Genomic DNA, 15,553 nt, shown 5'->3' on the forward strand with positions numbered 1-15,553 from the left:
AGCTCCAACTCCGTCTCTTTATCACCCTATCCTCATTTGCATACTGAATCACTTGTTTCTATGTCGGTCATTTCTCACTGCTGTCATGTTCTAGCTCTTCCTGTTTTTTCTGATTTTTATCGCGCCTGTTTTTGCACAGCAGGAAACCTCAGAAAGTTGTAAAACAGTTGCCAAGTCAGCCTCACATCATGTAATACTCTAAACCAGGGGTCACCAACCTTTTCGAAACGGAGAGCTACTTCATGGGTATTGATTCATACGAAGGGCTACCAGTTTGATACACTCTTCTGAAATAACAAATGTGCTCAGTTTGCCTTTAGTTATATATGGTTATTAATGATTAATGACACTCATCTATGTGAAGACGTTGATCATGTTAATGATTTCTCACAATAATTATCAAAAATAACTTAACAAGGTGGGAAACAGATAATATCAATATTCAATTTTCATTTTTAGAACAGGCCTGAGGGCTACTCATGTGGTCCTTGGGGGCTACCTGGTGGGCACCCTGTTGGTGACCCCTGCTCTAAACCCAGTCAGCCTCACATCATGTAATACTCTAAACCCAGTCAGCCTCACATCATGTAATACTCTAAACCCAGTCAGTCTCACATCATGTAATACTCTAAACCCAGTCAGCCTCACATCATGTAATACTCTAAACCCAGTCAGCCTCACATCATGTAATACTCTAAACCCAGTCAGCCTCACATCATGTAATACTCTAAACCCAGTCAGCCTCACATCATGTAATACTCTAAACCCAGTCAGCCTCACATCATGTAATACTCTAAACCCAGTCAGCCTCACATCATGTAATACTCTAAACCCAGTCAGCCTCACATCATGTAATACTCTAAACCCAGTCAGCCTCACATCATGTAATACTCTAAACCCAGTCAGTCTCACATCATGTAATACTCTAAACCCAGTCAGTCTCACATCATGTAATACTCTAAACCCAGTCAGCCTCACATCATGTAATACTCTAAACCCAGTCAGCCTCACATCATGTAATACTCTAAACCCAGTCAGCCTCACATCATGTAATACTCTAAACCCAGTCAGTCTCACATCATGTAATACTCTAAACCCAGTCAGCCTCACATCATGTAATACTCTAAATCCAGTCAGCCTCACATCATGTAATACTCTAAACCCAGTCAGCCTCACATCATGTAATACTCTAAATCCAGTCAGCCTCACATCATGTAATACTCTAAACCCAGTCAGCCTCACATCATGTAATACTCTAAACCCAGTCAGCCTCACATCATGTAATACTCTAAACCCAGTCAGCCTCACATCATGTAATACTCTAAACCCAGTCAGCCTCACATCATGTAATACTCTAAACCCAGTCAGTCTCACATCATGTAATACTCTAAACCCAGTCAGCCTCACATCATGTAATACTCTAAATCCAGTCAGCCTCACATCATGTAATACTCTAAACCCAGTCAGCCTCACATCATGTAATACTCTAAACCCAGTCAGCCTCACATCATGTAATACTCTAAATCCAGTCAGCCTCACATCATGTAATACTCTAAACCCAGTCAGTCTCACATCATGTAATACTCTAAACCCAGTCAGCCTGACATCATGTAATACTCTAAACCCAGTCAGCCTCACATCATGTAATACTCTAAACCCAGTCAGTCTCACATCATGTAATACTCTAAACCCAGTCAGCCTCACATCATGTAATACTCTAAACCCAGTCAGCCTCACATCATGTAATACTCTAAACCCAGTCAGCCTCACATCATGTAATACTCTAAACCCAGTCAGCCTCACATCATGTAATACTCAAACCCAGTCAGCCTGACATCATGTAATACTCTAAACCCAGTCAGTCTCACATCATGTAATACTCTAAACCCAGTCAGTCTCACATCATGTAATAAATACTAAACCCAGTCAGCCTCATCATCATGTAATACTCTAAACCCAGTCAGCCTGACATCATGTAATACTCTAAACCCAGTCAGTCTCACATCATGTAATACTCTAAACCCAGTCAGTCTCACATCATGTAATACTCTAAACCCAGTCAGTCTCACATCATGTAATACTCTAAACCCAGTCAGTCTCACATCATGTAATACTCTAAACCCAGTCAGTCTCACTCATTAATGACTCTAAATCCAGTCAGCCTCACATCATGTAATACTCTAAATCCAGTCAGCCTCACATCATGTAATACTCTAAACCCAGTCAGCCTCACATCATGTAATACTCTAAACCCAGTCAGCCTCACATCATGTAATACTCTAAACCCAGTCAGCCTCACATCATGTAATACTCTAAACCCAGTCAGCCTCACATCATGTAATACTTCTAACCCAGTCAGCCTCACATCATGTAATACTCTAAACCCAGTCAGTCTCACATCATGTAATACTCTAAACCCAGTCAGCCTCACATCATGTAATACTCTAAACCCAGTCAGCCTCACATCATGTAATACTCTAAACCCAGTCAGCCTACACATCATGTAATACTCTAAACCCAGTCAGTCTCACATCATGTAATACTCTAAACCCAGTCAGCCTCACATCATGTAATACTCTAAACCCAGTCAGCCTCACATCATGTAATACTCTAAACCCAGTCAGCCTCACATCATGTAATACTCTAAACCCAGTCAGTTATCTGGTTCAGAGCCTTTACACGTCACACTGGTGTCAAGTTAACAGCAGTTCACCAAAAACTAATCAACATGTGTCTCACATTTCTAAGCTTTCTGTTTGCATATAGAAAGAGGAAAGGACAGTGCAAAACTGAAGTGGTGGTGGTGGTGGTGGTGGTGGTGGGGTGAGATCTCCACCTATCTAGCAAAAACGTTTGTTTCAACATTTTGGGCATCGAATGCTTCATTTCCTACATTCTGAATTCTTTATTTTTGCAACAATTTGTGCCTTTTTCTGCATGCAAATGTCTTTATTCATGTAAATATTATTATTATTTTTCATTCATGAATCTGCTGTATTGTTCAAAACGTTCTGCAGATTCAAAACCTTACACGTGTTTCAGGATGTTTTATTTTATTTTATTTTATTTTTTGGAATTATGCACATCTTAAAACAAGTAAATTACGCCTGTGCTGAAAGGTGCTGCTGTGTGATTCACACACAATGTTTGCCTTCACCTGAGCATTTTACACTTTTTAAACTGTTCTTTTTCTTTTTTCTCTTCCCAGTAAAGGACCAGAGGAGACAGCACGGACTCAACAATGAAAACTCTTGAAGAATAAAAAGATGGACACTCTGTCTCTCTCTCTCTCTCTCTCTCTCTCTCTCTCTCTCTCTCTCTCTCAATTCAAAATTGCTTTATTGGCATGAATGTCAGAAAAACAATATTGCCAAAGCTTCTCTCTCTCTCTCTCTCTCTCTCTCTCTCTCTCTCTCTCTCTATTCTATTCAAATTGCTTTATTGGCATGAATGTCAGATATTTTATTTCAATATTGCCAAAGCATCAAGGATAATAATGTGAGAAGAAATACATACAATTCATTGAGTAAACTGACATATATACAGTTATAGATATACTCTCTCTCTCTGTCCTGAAATATGACCATGTAAAGAATACATGGCCATGAATATAACCTTACTGTAGCCTGTTACAGCTGTGTAGTTTGCTGTTTTCAGTAGTTTATAAATCCCCCCCCCCGAATTGTTGTATCCTGCACCATTACAGAGTGAAATGTTTTAATAGTGAGTAGCCTATACTATCAAAAATAAATCAAAGTGCATGCACCCATGGTTGTGTTCTTTCTTATTCTTATTCTGGATATTCTAGTGGTGAGGCTGTAGCTTCAGGCCCAGTGACAGACAGAAGGGACTAAACGAGGAGTGTATGGCGTTATGCGTTTAGTTAGATTTAGATTTTTTTTTTTTTTACCACGTCTGTGACTCAACTGTGATTGGTTAGAAGATCTCAGGATCAGGTGTAGGCTATGCCATTAAAAGGATTCAGGCACAATAGGAAAAAATAATAATAATTTCGTTTAGCCTATATCATTTCTGAACAAAAACGACGGCCTTTGTTTGGGGGTAAATATGCAGCCTAGTCCTGTGCATATACCGAAGCTTATGACACCCATACATGGGACCTAATGTGTGTCATGGATAAACAGGGCAGTGTCGCGTGTGCAAAGGGCAGCAAAAAGTAGATCCGTCAGGCTGCGCACTCAGGAGAAATAGGCCGGTAGAAGAAAATAGCCTAGGCCTACTTTGAAATACGTAGCTATTTTAAAAGCCCATCTGCCAACTAGCTTAGGCTATAAATGCTGCGGCATTGGTTCATGTAGCCTAATATATTTTCCCTAGAAATAAACACTAAACAAATCCAGAAAATTGTCGCTTGTATAGGTTGCAACAGGCTACTGAAATGATATAAATGCAATACAAATTGGAATAATAATAATAATAATAATAATAATAATAATAATAATAATAATAAAAAAGACCTGAATAAAGCAGTTGAGAAATATGAGAATTAATAGCCTCATTTTTGTCATATTTATTTGAATGAACTTGAAGTGGCCTTTAAAAAGCAGACTTGAGATGTAGAATGAAATATTTACAGTAAGACTCCGTGTAGAGAAGGACGAACTGATCCTAACTTTGAGCAGAAGCGCAGCAGCCGTGTATTGGCGTTCTAAGGCTCCGTGTTGTGATCCGGGCCTGAGGCCTTTAACTTGTGCTCTAATCGGAGCACAAGTGGCCCTTTATTTAGCTTGCAGGAATCGAAAATGACGCATTTTTCTTTCAGAGATTTCCCTATGACCTAGAACACAAATTGAGGCTATTGAAATAAGGAAATAACCTGAGCGTCTAGGTTGGACGGCCTAAAGGCCTAATTGCGTAACATGTTTTAATAAAAGCCTTTATTATATTAATTGTATGGGCTTGGGCGTTGCCTTCAAAGATGATTTAAAAACGTACGGAGTCCGACAGCGCTCTGATAACAACTGAGAGTAACACACAACGGAATGAGAAAAGGTCAAAAGGATTTATTGGAAAGCGTCTAAAAAGCAAATGAACACCAACTCTGTAATTATCTTCTTACATTAAAGCTTTATGAACGGTTTTGTATGAACATGTAAAATATACCATATTAATGGAAATATGTAGTTATACACACACACACCTTGGGAAAACTCAAACGAGTTTTGTGTTTTGAATGTATTAACTTATCTTACAACTAGAAATGTTAGACATAAAAAAAATATATATATATATATCCGAGACAGACTCGGTCTTTGAATACAACACAAACGGATTATTTCTTAATACGGTTTGAATTCAAAGTGCTTGAGTACATTTTTTAAATATCAACCCTATTGAATTGAACAGGGTATAGTCAGTCTAATCAGTTCAAATTATAGAGAGAGATATCCAATCCATAGACTAAATTTAATATCTAAGCCTCACTTCCCACAATGTGCTAGCAGGAGCTCAGGCTGGAAGCTATGAGGGTCAACAAAAAAAGAAGAAGAAAAAAAATAAAATAATAATACATTCTAGTTAGTAACAATTGCAGAATAGTTAAATTCACAAGCTCTGTACAGAAAAGTAGCCAACTCCTTCATGTTAACCAATGCAAGATGTCAAATGGACTTCATTTGATTTGGTCAATACATTAAAACAGATGTCCGACTTTATAATATATACACATACAGTATGCACATTATGTAATTTGCTTTTATACATTACATACAAAAAAAACCCGGCTTTGCTTAATAATTACACTATGCCCTATAAGCTTAGAATGATTCTGTCCGAGAAAAACAAAGCGTGGCATAAAGAAATCAGTAAAAAAAAAAAAAAAATCATCTTTTGTCCTTGAAGAAGCCTTTCGAAGTGCTGCTCTCCTTGATGGTGACGGTCAGGAAGTTTGTGGTCACGTCCGTCACTAAGACCTTTTCCACGTCGCCGATAGAGGGCCTCCACGCCACTTCATCCAAGTCGACGTCGAGCCTAGTCGGGGACGGCCTGTCCAAAAAGTAAGGCTTTTCCATCTGTGGAAGCTCAGCGGGGCGACTCGAGCCCTGGCTCATTTTGGACTGTTGCTTGAAGTGCACAGGTGCCAGGTAGGTGGAGCTGTCCTTAGTCCTGTGTGTGTCTGGGTCTGTTCTGTGTGGATGCAGCCTGCGCTCCGAGTACAGCTGCTTGTAGGAGCTTCCACCGGAGATTCCCCGGTTGTGTGTGAGGTGATGAGGATGATGATGGTGGTGGTGGTGGTGGTGGTGGTGGGGTTTGTGACCGTGGCTCTCTGGGTGTCTGTGGGACACTTTGATCAGCCTCGTCTCTTCCCCCCCCTGGAGCTTAGCCAGTTTGTGATGGCTGTGGCTCACCTGCTCCTCCGCTCTCCTCTTGTGGGGTTCGGAGACCACAGGGCTGCAGCTGCTGTCCTTGAAGCGGGGCTTAGGCTTCGGGCCTCTTTTTTTGGGTACGTGGAGTAGTCCGTCTGGACCGATATGCTGAAGGGAAGGCTGCCGGTACTCACGGGTGCTCAGTTCTGGCGGTCGGACACGTACGCTTTCTCCGCGGTTTACAGTACTCGGCGGAAAGATGGTGGGAACAACGGCTCTAAGGCCCTCTCTGGCCCTGGGGGTGACAACAGGCTCGGGGGTTGGGTAGGTGATGTGCATCCCTTGGACTGCATCACCCCTGAACTCATAGGATTTGGCTTTAACCTGAGCCTATTACAAAAGGTAAGAAGATAGGAGGAAGATATTTATTCAAAATTATACAAAAAAATAATAAAAAAAAACAGTAATCCAGATTTTTAAAAGTTTTATTTCATAGTCAAACTAATAGGGCCTTTTCACAGCAGTTATTTTGACTTGTCATGACAGTAAGGCAGCATGCCAGGACCCTGAAATCTGAGCACCTATGGAATCTAGCCATTTTATTATTCTTACCTGTGCTCTTCCTACTGTAACATGTCCACATGTCTTCTCTTAAAAAGGCCTGTTGAGTTTTTTTCCATTTACTGCCCGTGCCTGACACTGGGCTCAGCTTACACACTAAATGTATCCAACATTTTAAAAAGGTGAAAATGAGTATGGAGTTTTAAGTTTGAACATTTACCATTAGGCTACTGCATTGACAACTACAGCAAATGGTTCCTGTCGGGCCACAGTATTTAGTAATTCCACAACCCTATTTTTTAACAACACTCCTGTCAACGGAGATTCTGGTATTTAGTTCAAGATAAACTGTCGGTCATTAAGCAATTTTCACGGTTCATTGTCCTGAAAGGCTGGAACCTCTTGCTGACTGCATCAGGCATATGCTTTACTCTACGATTTCACTCCCATAGGACAGTAACATTTATGCATCTGAATTTAATGGAGGATATAGTAATACAAACTGATTCACAAAAAATAAAAATAAATAAATAAAAAACATTAAGTAGGCGTAGGCCTACCTTGATCAAGACGCTTTCCCTGACGCTTGTAAACAGGAATGACTAAGGTATATCCTTTAGTATATGTCAACAGTTCCCCATTGGCTAATACACACGCTGGTATGCATAATTAGCATCATTAAGGAGTCTTTCGCATTTAGGTGAAATACAATGAGGCCGAAATGAATTCTCGAGAGCTTTAAGGAAACCAAAATACACAGACAATGTTTATGAAAACATATGAGAAATCGAGGCGATACACCGTCTTGTTATTGGGGATGAGCATGCAATTCATAAAAAAAAAAAGAGAAGAAATCACGTAACAACGCTGCTAAATTTACCTTAAGCAGAAATGTCTTGGGTTTTGGTCCTCTCTTTTTGGGCCCATAGAGCTCCCTTTCACGCTCCCTGTGGGAAAATATAGTGACACACACACACACTTTGTCACGGGAGCGCAAGTGCACCGAGGACACCATATATTTATTGGACATGTTAACATTGGCTCTGCCCATAAAGGCCAGCCCAGACATCTTAACGTTACCTCTGCTCAAAAGCGACAAACAGGCGGGAGTCCAAAATATTCTCCTCTGGTTCCCAGGTGCTGTATCTGTGAATTAAAACACTGGCGTTACATTGCATTGAGGAAGAGAGCGCTGACACACACACTGAGACACACACACACACACACACACACTGTGGGGATGGCCAAAGCGCTAGCCTGCGAGCTAAATTCTCCATCGTGCTATAATCCGGGGCTGTCTCGCTAGCTTTGGCGAGCTAACGACAGCCACAGCCGAGACAGTCCAGACACCACGGCCGTGGGTTGAAAACATACACGAGACACAATGTAGCAGGACTTACTTGGGAGACCAGCCCTTCCATTTCACAAGGTATTCAATCCGACCCTACATGCCATCAGAAACAAACAGAAATGACTTCATTAGCTTGCACGGCAACAGTAGTATTATAGTGCGGTGTTGGTGCATTATATTAAACGCTCTGGGAGAAAAGGGGCACGTTACATCTCGCGCCTACCTTCCTTATCCTCCGTTTGATGATAGACTCGGCAGCGAACACCCTCTCCCCGACGGCAGACAGCTCCATGTTTACTCCAGTGCTACCTACAGTTAGCTTAGTGGACGCTAACGCTAGCAGAGCAGATATTTTTTCTCCAGTCCCAGGCAGTCACTCTGAATTCCCGACAGACCATAATAGAATGGACGTCAGCGCAATTTTTTTTTTTCCCGCGTTGCTAAGGAACCACAGTCGGTGGAACCTCTAGAAGAACGCCCATTGGTCCAGCCGTTGCTACGTGCTCGGGTTGCTAAGTGAGGGGAGGAGCGTGCGCCAGTGTGAATTCTTTCAGGGGGGAAATGGTGGCTTTTTTCCCCGCGCGGCGAGTGAATCATTTCGCACAAGTTATGCGAGATATTAAAAAATGCACGTGGTTATCAAAAGTAGTCTAGTTATATGCACGCGACAGTGTCGTCAAGCAAATAGAGAAACCAGGAAATAACAAATGGCGTTTGATTTATGCAACCGCGCGAAACATAGCGTATAAGAGACATTCCTTAAAGTCTATCCAGCGATGCATCTATCAGCAAAATGTAGTCAACTCGCTTGGCATGATACGTTATTATATGCCTATTTGTCCATAAGCACACAAGCTCGCTGTGGTAGTCTGTGTAAACTCGTGTATCGCCAGCCAGCATTCATTTAAATGTGTCCTTGCTGTCTCAGGCCAAGCACAGGATCAACGCACTGTTCTATCTTGTCAGGCACAATTATTGTCCGTTTGTTTTCATATTCATAACACTCCTTTTAGCTTAACGTTGAAGGCATAGGATGTGTCTGAAATGTGTTGCGTATGTTATGGCGCTTTGCAGTTTAAAATCTCTTCGCATGGGGCATTACATGTAGGCTAAAGCCTCTGAACAGCCACACAGGTGATTTCAGTTATTGTGGCTGATTAGACCTCTGCTCAGGTTGAGTGGGCCCGACCTTTGATGGCAACTTATTAGGTCACAAATCTTTTTCTTTTTTCTTACCAGTAAGAATGATAAAGCTGTCATTTTTTATTTTATTTTTTATCAGGCGGAACAAAACTAACAGGAGACTCAGGAAGATGTCAACCAATCAGTCTAACCATACCAGTACCATACCACAGTCTAGGAAGAGCTCTAATCAACCAGATATATACTCCAAACACCTGTGTGGTGTTCAGGGCCTTTAAATCAAAAGAGCTGCCATTTATGTTAAACAGAGACGTAGGCCTGGGTTAAGTGGTCCATTTAAAAAAATTAAAAAAAAAGTCTTTAAGCGGGTAAAATCTGACAGTCCGTGGGATTTCTGTCACTGACCATTATGCAAGACGTTTAGTGTCTTCGATTTATAAAATGTTATGGAAACGAAGCTTGATGTCATGACCCAAAAGCAAGAAAATATCAGCCGACGCATGTTAATATCGGGCGAACTGTGCGTCAGGAAAGCTTTTCATAGGCCTATTTATTATGATGAAGGTCCGGCCATCGTTACCTGTCACCTCCTTCTGCCTCTTTCTGATTCGTCTTTTCAATATAGGCTAACACAATAACACACAGGCTGCGGTCTGCTTCTGTTAGTCTTCATTAAAAGCCTTTTATTATGTCGGTGTGTTGTTTTTTTTCTGCGCATGCCTATGAAATTACTCAAGCAAAATGATCTAAAAATGCAGAAATAATCTGTAGGCCATATGTTTCCATTGCACCAGCCAACGCAATAAGACAAAAAAACAGGAAAAATACAATGTTAGTGTCTGAAAATCTAAAACTTTGACTTAACAAAATAAAAAAATAAAAATCATACAACATAACCATTTCCATAATGGTGATTTAAAAAAAACTGAGTGACAACGTGGCAATTAATGTCATGAATCAGAGACACTGTTTTGCTCAGTCTACAATCCACACGCCGATACTGTACAGCCTATTTTTATGCTGAGAAAAAAAAAATATATAATATACATAGGCAATATAATAATACATTTAAATAATTAATTTATATTAAGCATAATAATAATAATAATAATAATAATAATAATAATAATAATAATAATAATTTGATCAGCCCTGCAACAGAACTATCAGTTTTGTAAAATAGGAAAGTTATGGCTCAACAGAATAATCAAATAATCAGTATGGCTATAGGGTAAGAAAAGTATTTCCAACAGCCTATTCTAGATATTAGTTTAATTGTGTGAGGTGAGTGAAAAATAGATGTCTTTGTCAAACCTTTAAATGATTCATTATTCATTCATTAACCAAGCAATGAAATAAACAGAAGCTATAACTGAGGGCAAAAAAATGGATAAACAAATAACAAAGTCTAACGACGCGACTTCTGCATGCAGCCCGAATCAATCAGCCGATCACTGATGGGCTTACATGGCCTACACTGAACATTCATATTCGGTCATCTGGACTCAGACCTTTTCCCAGCCCAGCGATAACGAGAACAGATTGGATTAACATAGAGTGCCACTTTAAATCAAACGAGCCTGCCCTTCCTATACAGACCACAGCGACAGTCAAGATTGGGTTAAAAGATTTGACGCCCATGTCCAGTGACGAGTTAGACAGCCTATAGGTAAATAACATATGCACTGCGAAAAAATGTAAAAACATGTCAATGAAACGTATGCAAGTGACTCTTGCAAAGCCGAATCCGTGTATCGTCGATTTAAAAGAATGCATAAGAAATCTCATTAAATATATATTAAAAGTCCAAAATGTGAATATCTATTTAAATGGAATGTACCCTCCCCCCCTCCCCACTCTCTCTCTCTGCTGTGTGGAAGAATAGGCCTAGTGCATTTCTGAATTAGAAATTGCAACATTATTGTTAGACAGTCAGTCACAAAAGTAGCCTAACAGCTTCCATTTAGAGATAGCCTAATGCAATATGTTAACATGCATTTCAAGAGAGCCAATGACATGGCTCCTCTTAATGAATGGTAAAGCCAGTGCGCAGCCAGATGAACGTATAGATGCTGGCAATGAATGAATGAACGGCTTTTACGTGATTTCAAGACTAGAACAAACTGCATTGACCGACGGGATAATGAGACTCCGATAGATCTCATATAGGCCCACACCTAATAAATAGCATATAGGCCTACGCCTTTATTGTTGTCATAAAAAAGAGCGCAGAGATGAAGACAAAACGCTCTATTTAAAGACCATGACAATCCACACTGTGGAATCACATAAGGGCCATTGATATTAGCTACACTCTTGTCAAATTCACTTGCCATCAGAGAATAGTTGTCGTTATGAGTTCGTTAGGTGCAAACGATTGAGCAATTGTGTCTTTAAACTGCACACATATATGCCGCGGTGAATTGAATTGTCCCCATTTAGACGCGAATGGTGGTGCCAATATTGAAACTGTTTCTTATTTTGTTTCTGCTCAAGGTATAACTCCAAACTAATTATAACACCAAATCCATTCGTTTGCAGAGAGCAAAGCGACGGCCTAACAGAGATAAATCATATTCTCAATGCCTCCACTCACAGGCTTTCTTCATTTGTTTTCATGCGTGCGCAATTAGCCAAATAAAGCCAGACTCTTTCCCTCAATCAGCTGCAGCCATGAGGGAAATGTCGCACAGAGGGAGAGTAAATCCAGCTAAAGCCCTTTTAACAAGCATTTGATTTTTTTTAATTTTTTTTTTTAGAAGATATCCGCGTTTTATAAAGATTGCATATGGAATTGTAACGTGGTGGCAAAATTCTATATCGGAATCTTTGAAGGGAAGCAGAGCAGCAATGCATTTTGGAAGCTTTAATTCTCAGTGAAGGACGTTGTCTAATTATTAGCGATATGATTTTAGGATGTATTTATGATTGCACTTTTCTCTTCCCTGTCGTATTTTTCAGCGCAAAAAAACCCCAAAAAACAAATACTCAGCCTAGAGAAAGAGAGGGAAGATGGGCGCACCTCAGACTCTGGATGCGATTGGTCTCGGCGCGCCTGCACTGCAGCAGCGCTGCCGCCGTTTAAACACCATTGGCTGGCTTGTATCCGGGCAAGACGCTCGCAAAGCCCGGCCATGTCATATGGAAAGAGAAAGGTAGAGAGGTCTTGGAGCATTTTTAGTTCTCATTAAGCAAATGTGATCCGCTACATTACCATTACCATTACCATTACCAATTCCAACCAATACATTATTCCTCTTTTTGTCTTTCTTGCAAACGTCTCTGCCGGACCCCACTTTATGTTCCATAGGGCTACTAAACGTATTTATAGATTATAAAAGCAAATGTGATGAAGGCCAGTTTTAGTTAGGGTCTCGTGCCATACACAGCTAATCATGCATTTATATTATTATTATTATTTGCAGTTGGTTTAAAACGGGAGTTTCTTTCCCTGAATCCCCCTGGCCAAAGAAAGAACACATTTCCATGGAACTACAAATCCCTTTCCAAAAGCACCAGACACTATAGGCTGCATGGTGTTGAGGATAACAAACATAATAGAATCTCTCTCGTCCGCGTGCCAGGCACAACTCTCTAATAATTAGCCTACCTACACCGGGAAACAGCTAGATGATGGCTGGATAATATTACCAGTGCAGCCCGTAAACCACCTGTGTCTGGACTGAGGTCAGCACTCCTGCTGGATGATTGGAGGGTCTAGTCACTAGAACTGGATCCATCCAGCCAGGTTGGTGACTGGAAATGTAACTGTTTACAGAGTTACTAATGAGGCTGACAATAGAAGGACATACAGTACCTTGCAAAGGATTGTGACACATTAAATAGATAGACAGCCTAGGCTATTAATGAATTTGAAATGAATATTTTGTATCATTACAGTGGACCCATGTGGTGCTTTTATGACAGAGATCATGAGTTTTTTCTTTGACAAAAATGAATTCATTTCCCCAAAAATAAAGGAGTTCCATAGCTCACAGGTTAAACCGCTTTGGCATCTGTAGGACTACTTAGTCGTTATTAAGCACAAGTAGCCTATAGGCCCATTTAGGCTATTTTGTGTTAAGTTAAAACGACTTCATTGGAGTAGACTAATAGCCTAGCCTACTCATAATTAAATAAAGGATGTTGATGACTTGATTTAGAAATGTTTCAAATCTGCACTGCTGCACTTTACATTTCTGTGCATCCGGAAGTGTATATGGCCTACTGAAGAGGACTCTGGAATGCTACATGTTTGGTTCAGACTTTACATACTGTCGCTCTTCAAAAGGACCAACAAAAAAAAAAAAAGATGCTGAATTTATCTGTGATTTTGGAAATCAACAGCACACTACCTCTATGTCGATCGGTCCGTCAGAGAGAGCCTTTTCAGGCCTGTTCCAGTCATGCATGCACACATTCGGCATGAGATGGCAGGTATGAGGAAGAGGGGGGGGGGAAAAAGGGTGGATCACACAGAAGACGCGCTATTATTTTAGCTATTGTTTTGTTTATGGGATGACCTAACCAACTTGTTCGGAGTTTATTTTTATTTTGTTTGCCCACACACACACACACACACACACACACACACACACACACACACACACACACACACACACACACACACACACACACACACACACACACACACACACACACACAGGTATGCTATATCCGTGTCGGCTACGTAGGCGAATAATGTCGTCCATCCTGCGGGGAATTTACCGCTGAACTGAAACATTGTTGGAATTGTTTGTCAGCTGCAGCAGCTGCGAGTCGTTTCAGAGAGACGTACGCGATGGAAAAGAAGAGTGGATGGAGCAGAGAGAGAGAGAGAGAGAGAGAGAGAGAGAGAGAGAGAGAGAGAGACCGACAGCCATTTTCTCTGTCGTGTCGTAGCTCACATTAAACAACGCGAACAGAGAGCACTTTTACTGGCGGGCTGCAGCCCAGGAAATGGTCGAGAGCTGCCGTCTCTGTCATTTCGCTCGTTGAAATGACACGACAAAGTAAATGTTTAGCCCGTCTACAGCGTCGGGGGGAGGCGGAGAGCCTATGCAGCCTAGCCTATATATCAACCGTTCACAGGCTGATGTGACGTCCAAATGCTAGCAAACAGGAGCGATGTTTCGGGAGGTTTGTGGACCTCCTCTGACGGCACATGTTTCCTTTAAAGCGCCCTCCAGTTATTCAGAGGAACAGCAACATCCATAGCTATTAGTCTGCCTCATTCATTCGGCTAGCCTACACGAATGGCTGGAATAGGAAACCGTGGAAAGAATATCCTACGTTGTCATTTAAGCTGAACCCGTAGGTCAAGTGTAGGCTAAAGAAACGAGTCGAGCTCCCGCTGGGTCTCTCTCAGCATGTCAGGAGGATTTATTCAACATCTGACATAACCAGCTGTTCGGGTCAAAATGATGCACTTTAAACGACTAAAGTCCTCTTCAAAGGCACATAAGTGTTGGTAAAAAAAACCCAACAACCATGTCATTCCCGGCTTACAGTGGATAGATTTTCGTGGGTTTTATGGTTTAACGAACAAGCAATTAAGAACGATTATTATCCAATCATCTCGAGATCGTGACCTTTTTCCTCGGAGTTATAGGCTAGGCCTAACAGCCTATAGGCTACTTATATTTAACACTGTTAACACAGACCTGTAACGTTTAATTTACCACACTAGCAGTTGCGTTTGTAGTCCAGAATTTAAACCTCAAATTGGCATTTCAGGTTCACCCTCAGTTGAATTTGTTGTAAAAATTTCACGTGAATGAAAAGACATTGCTTTCCATATGTGGCAGTCCCGGCCTGCCGCTACACACAGCGGGCAAATAGCTGCATGGTCCGGGCAGCCCATCTGAAAATAAACTCACAGGCTCTGTAATAATCCTCACGGCCCGCAGCCCGCAACACACACACACACACACACACACACACACACACACACCACGCGCGCGCGCACACACACACACACACACACACACACACACACACACACACACACACACACACACACACACACACAAATAAATAGAGCCATGTACAGATTTAGCAACTTCTGAGGTAAGGATGGCCATTTAAGAGCATTATAGCAGCCGCCCGCCCTTTCCAGTTAACCACTTTTATTTTCCGTGGAAAACCAAGGACACACACACACAAGTCCATA

At 41.2% G+C, this 15,553-nt stretch overlaps 2 protein-coding genes across 3 annotated transcripts in view; one reads left to right on the forward strand and one right to left on the reverse strand.

The window, feature by feature from the left end:
* The window catches only part of c1h17orf67 (chromosome 1 C17orf67 homolog), a 6,969-nt gene extending 3,647 nt beyond the window's left edge, over positions 1-3,322 (forward strand). For both annotated transcript variants that reach the window (XM_039814527.1, XM_039814519.1), the window contains exon 4: positions 3,209-3,322. The gene's annotated coding sequence lies outside the window, so the exon portion shown is untranslated. The remainder of the gene's footprint in view (positions 1-3,208) is intronic.
* A 1,682-nt stretch (positions 3,323-5,004) lies between these two features.
* Positions 5,005-8,656, reverse strand: cbx8b (chromobox homolog 8b). The gene is made up of 5 exons (XM_039816174.1): positions 8,462-8,656; positions 8,288-8,331; positions 7,968-8,033; positions 7,768-7,834; positions 5,005-6,716 (listed from the first exon to the last, which is right to left on the reverse strand). Exons 1-5 carry the CDS (start codon positions 8,528-8,530, stop codon positions 5,844-5,846), a joined length of 1,119 nt encoding a protein of 372 aa, XP_039672108.1. The 5' UTR covers positions 8,531-8,656; the 3' UTR covers positions 5,005-5,843.
* Positions 8,657-15,553: the final 6,897 nt, after the last annotated feature.

This window comes from Perca fluviatilis, chromosome 1 (genome assembly GCF_010015445.1).
Source record: "Perca fluviatilis chromosome 1, GENO_Pfluv_1.0, whole genome shotgun sequence".
Classification (NCBI taxonomy): Eukaryota; Metazoa; Chordata; class Actinopteri; order Perciformes; family Percidae; genus Perca; species Perca fluviatilis.

Bases quoted from the DNA above. Each gene is read 5' to 3' on its own strand.
- cbx8b (XM_039816174.1), bottom strand. From the start codon at position 8,530: ATGGAGCTGTCTGCCGTCGGGGAGAGGGTGTTCGCTGCCGAGTCTATC. The intron at 8,332-8,461 runs GTAGGCGCGAGA...GATGGCATGTAG, and splicing joins TCAAACGGAGGATAAGGAAG to GGTCGGATTGAATACCTTGT. The intron at 7,835-7,967 runs GTAACGTTAAGA...ATTTTCCCACAG, and splicing joins TTTGTCGCTTTTGAGCAGAG to GGAGCGTGAAAGGGAGCTCT.